Source organism: Pyxicephalus adspersus, chromosome 1, assembly GCF_032062135.1.
Source record: "Pyxicephalus adspersus chromosome 1, UCB_Pads_2.0, whole genome shotgun sequence".
Taxonomy (NCBI): Eukaryota; Metazoa; Chordata; class Amphibia; order Anura; family Pyxicephalidae; genus Pyxicephalus; species Pyxicephalus adspersus.
The window spans coordinates 70386815-70390954 of record NC_092858.1 but is presented as its reverse complement, the minus strand read 5'-3'; the positions used below and the strand labels follow the sequence as shown (position 1 = coordinate 70390954).

The 4140-nt window shown below is 36.5% G+C and overlaps 1 protein-coding gene across 1 annotated transcript in view; it reads right to left on the bottom strand.

The window, feature by feature from the left end:
- MFSD9 (major facilitator superfamily domain containing 9) overlaps nt 1–4140 on the bottom strand; it is an 11984-nt gene that overhangs the window by 5291 nt on the left and 2553 nt on the right. The window contains exons 2-4 of the mRNA XM_072413652.1: nt 3047–3134; nt 1638–1681; nt 97–226 (exon numbers count right to left, since the gene is read on the bottom strand). Of these exons, the coding sequence (XP_072269753.1) occupies nt 97–226; nt 1638–1681; nt 3047–3134 (262 nt within the window). The remainder of the gene's footprint in view (nt 1–96; nt 227–1637; nt 1682–3046; nt 3135–4140) is intronic.

Below are 4140 nucleotides of genomic sequence, written 5' to 3'. Positions count from 1 at the left end.
TTTTTTTAATAATATGCATTCATCAAGCTTTCATAAAAATGTTTTATGTAATTGTGAACCTGTTTAAATCATAAAAGTGCAATGGTGACTACTTACCTACAGGTATCCTAGCAATAGCATAAATGTAAATGTTAACGGACACACCAAGAAGACCATAGCCAAGAGCACTTATTATAATACAGGTAATTAGGGAGTATCGTCTTCCAACAATATCACTCCAGCTTCCCTACAAAAACAAAATAGGCCATTTACTGGGGTATTTCTTTTATAAACAACATTTATACAACTTTAGGAAAAAGCCAAGAAACTCAAACACTCAACCAGATCCAAACCTGAATTCTACAAGTCTGAATTTGACTGCCAGCTTTGGGTTGTATGGGACGGTGTTGTCCGTAAATAGTGAATCACATATTTTTTTTTTTTTCACAAACTCACCAGTAAACAGGAAGAACAAGTTTCTAGTGGAGAAATGCAGTCCTATGCCGGTGCTAACAAATGCTGAACCTCAGTGGTTTGTATTATACCAAAAGTATATTGGAACAGCAGCCTCCATTCTGTAATATGGTAAATGTCTAATAGTTGTTACAAATGATAGAGGAGACAGATGCCAAGTGTATCTCCCAACACATATAGAAGAGAAAGCAGGGAGGTAATTTACTAAATGAGTTTAGGTTGCTCATTTAATAAAGTGAATAATGACTCTGCACAGGTAATTCACCTAGTCCAGCAGAGGAGGTGAAGCACAAAATGCTGTATTTTTTTAGATTTTCTTGCACATGATTGGGTATTCTTTACAAAGAGATTTATTTATTACGTTCATGTTCAAGTGTGATATGTATCTTGCTAAAAGAGCAGTCTAAACTGCTTTAGTAAGTGTTGCAGTAGGTTTATAAACTTTAATACTCGAGTTTCTAAAAAAAAAAAAAAAAAAAAAAAAAAAAAAAATTTTTACCCCTAAGGTTTAAGACAAATTCAAGAAAAATTATATCCATGCAATAAATGCATGGTCAAGAAAATTACCGTCACTTAAGAAGAATGCAAAAACAGTTTTAGTAGTGGAGGTTAACAGAAACACCTTCAGATAATTCATTCATGTAAAGATAAAAATTGCCATTATAGCACTTTTATTCACAATCAAGGTTTGTAATGCCGGTTGTGACTTCATCTAGTGTCTGTCCAGTACTGCTTCTACTCGCCACTATCAGCTCCAATACAATGCTCATACTTACCCACCTACCTCCACATTATAGCGCACCATTTTTTGTCAACGCCAAAAAAACCTCCCATGTAAATTACTTTAGAAATCACAGTGTTTAATGTGTTAGACATTTATTAGCACCCAGGAAACTGGGATTTTTAGGTGAAGGTCTTTTTGCCTACTGGTGACATTTGTTATTTCTTATTCTCTAGGTTAAAAACAATTGCAAGTCTGCCTGAATCCACCATGTTTCAGACTTGTAGGAGAGAAGAGCCTAGATTTACCAGCGGTGTGTGGGGGGAGGTCGTAGGGGAATATTTTGTGGGTTACAGCATTTCTGACCATGCATTTATAAAAACAGAAAAATGGGGATTGTCTGTTGGTACATTACACCTAAAACTATAAAAGTACCCTAGTAATGTTATATACGTATACTCACCACAACAGAGCTAGAGAAAAGTTGCAGGATGCCATAGCAGGAACCTGTGGTATGTATAAAAAAAGAAACTTCATTAGTATTGCATGTAAGCCCAGAAGGTTAAATATAACAGAGAAAGTTTTATAAAACAGTAACAAAATGTTTATAATTTATTTAAAAAAATACAATTATTTAAGTATACAGATTAGTCCTTAAAGTTATATACAGGTTTACTAATGCAAGCAAACATGGATACATTTTGCCTGTGCATCTAAGTCTTGTATAAGATTTGTATTGACCTTTTGATATGTTTTAGGTGTTTGATATTCTTTCATAGGACCTAGAAAATTAAAATTTGTAGTAATATGAAAAAGCTATTGGGCTTTTAAAGCAAAACTCTAGGAAGCAAGAAAAATCCAAGCAGCGACTTCTATATAAAGCAAGCCATCATGGCTAAATTTGGCCTGTGTATCTAGGTATAAGGTCAGTACTAGCACTCATCAGTATGTTGCCTTTTCCTCTACTGTCTTTTTTCAGGCTGGGGGAGAGACTAGACCTGTAAGTGTTACTGAACTGCACATGAAAATAAACAGGTCTTCTGTCCTGCCCGACAGGGTAGTGCTGTGTAGATCTCAGGACTGGATGAACAGAAAAATTACATGCATTACATCTGTATATTTAGTGGTTAGCTGGATTTCAGCCTTACTCTTTCAATGAAGACATTCTGTATGTGTTAAGAGTAAAGCATGCTATAAACATATTAATAGTAGGGAGGGGGCATAGAGAGAGAAATTTGTATAAAATCACAATGTGTACAAAAATCTAAAACAACCAAATCCAGTCAGTTCAGAAATTGTCTTATACAGTTTCGTTGGGAATTTTTCAGGTCACATAATGGGTCTCATTCCCAACGCGTTTCACCTAAATTGGCTTCATCAAAGGATATTGAAACTTATTGGACCCAAACCTGCATATGTGTGTGTTTGTTTTCTGATGTTGATAAAGTGAGTGACTCTTCAAATTGACATCCCAGTCCTGATTGGGTAGCCACACGTTGTAATGGATATAGTTGGTGTTCTTTCACATAAAAAATTGTTGGTTAATTTCATTCCTATTGAAGGGATTTCTAGGTCAGTTGGCATGTAGTGTTAGGGTCCGCAAGAGGAGGCGATATAATGTTCAAAGACTCCTCTCTATCTTATACAATCCGACCGGTTTTTCTTCCTCTTTCTTTGGTTTACTAAAACATGCTGAAGCATTTTATTTAAACAAAATTCGAGAAATTTACCTATTTGTACTATTCCCACCTGTAGTCACCATTGAACAGTTTTTCACTATATAATATTAATTTTCTGTTTGCTTTTCTGTGGGTTTAAATTGACCACTTGTATCATATATCTTATTGTAACAATGATTGATGAAATGGTTACCTATTATACCGGCTGTTGTTGGACTGGCCCCGAGTGATTTCATGTGATGACTCAGTAATGGTACAATCATACTCACACCAAAGAGGTCCTGGAAAAAAAAATGCATCAGATAGAAAATATATTGTTGTCATAAGTTTGTAGCATTATCACAAACACCACCTATTTCTTCAGCTGTATGTCATAGAAAGAGTATACGTAACCCTCCCATTTGTTCTTTTGTATGACACAAGTTTACAGAGACCCTATCCTGAGTAATTGTCATTGTTGTGGATTAACTGGATGACAATGGGGACAATGCAAGATATGTGAAATAAAAAATGTCTTATTAACCTTTTGCTATGACAGATTCTCTAAGCTGTGCACGTTGTCTTTAAGACCACATTTTAAAATAGCAATACTGCAAGGTCGTTCCTATGTGTATGTCAAACCCATGGCATGCAAAGGGAAAAAAATACCTCCAACCAATAAATGTCTGAGCTGTATTTGTGACCTCCAGACCACACACTACCTTCCATAAGTAAGCAGTAGTAATATATCTGCCTTGTCTCCTTTTGTGCCCTTCAGATCTGTAGAGAAGCCTCTTCTGTAGGCCACCCATGGCTCCTATAAACCTTGGATGTGCTCTAATCATGGGCAGGGGGTCAGTGTATTGAATACTACAATATGATTACTACAAGCTAGGGAAAAATAAAATTAAAGTGTTCATTTCCAATGGCCAGCTACAGTCATTAACCATTAGTAAAAGCATTATTGCCTGCTTAAATGATTTCTTAGGGTTGCTGTGCATTTATATTCATGATCCCTACACCCAAATCACTAAGCCATGGTGGCCAGGCTTGTGAAATACTTAGATATTGGCAGAATCTTGCTTAACCACCCTGGTGGTCTGAATAAGTATTTTTAAATGTCAAAACGGTACATTTAAAAATACCTTATTTTATGTTTCCCGCCTGATCCCACCCTCCAGCCACTCACTCGAACAGCCCAGCATCTGCTTCCCCAGCCAACATTCACACACACACAGACACAGATACCGGGCCAGCATCTGTATAGCCGGGGGATGCCCGGCCAGCATCTGTATAGCCGGGGGATGC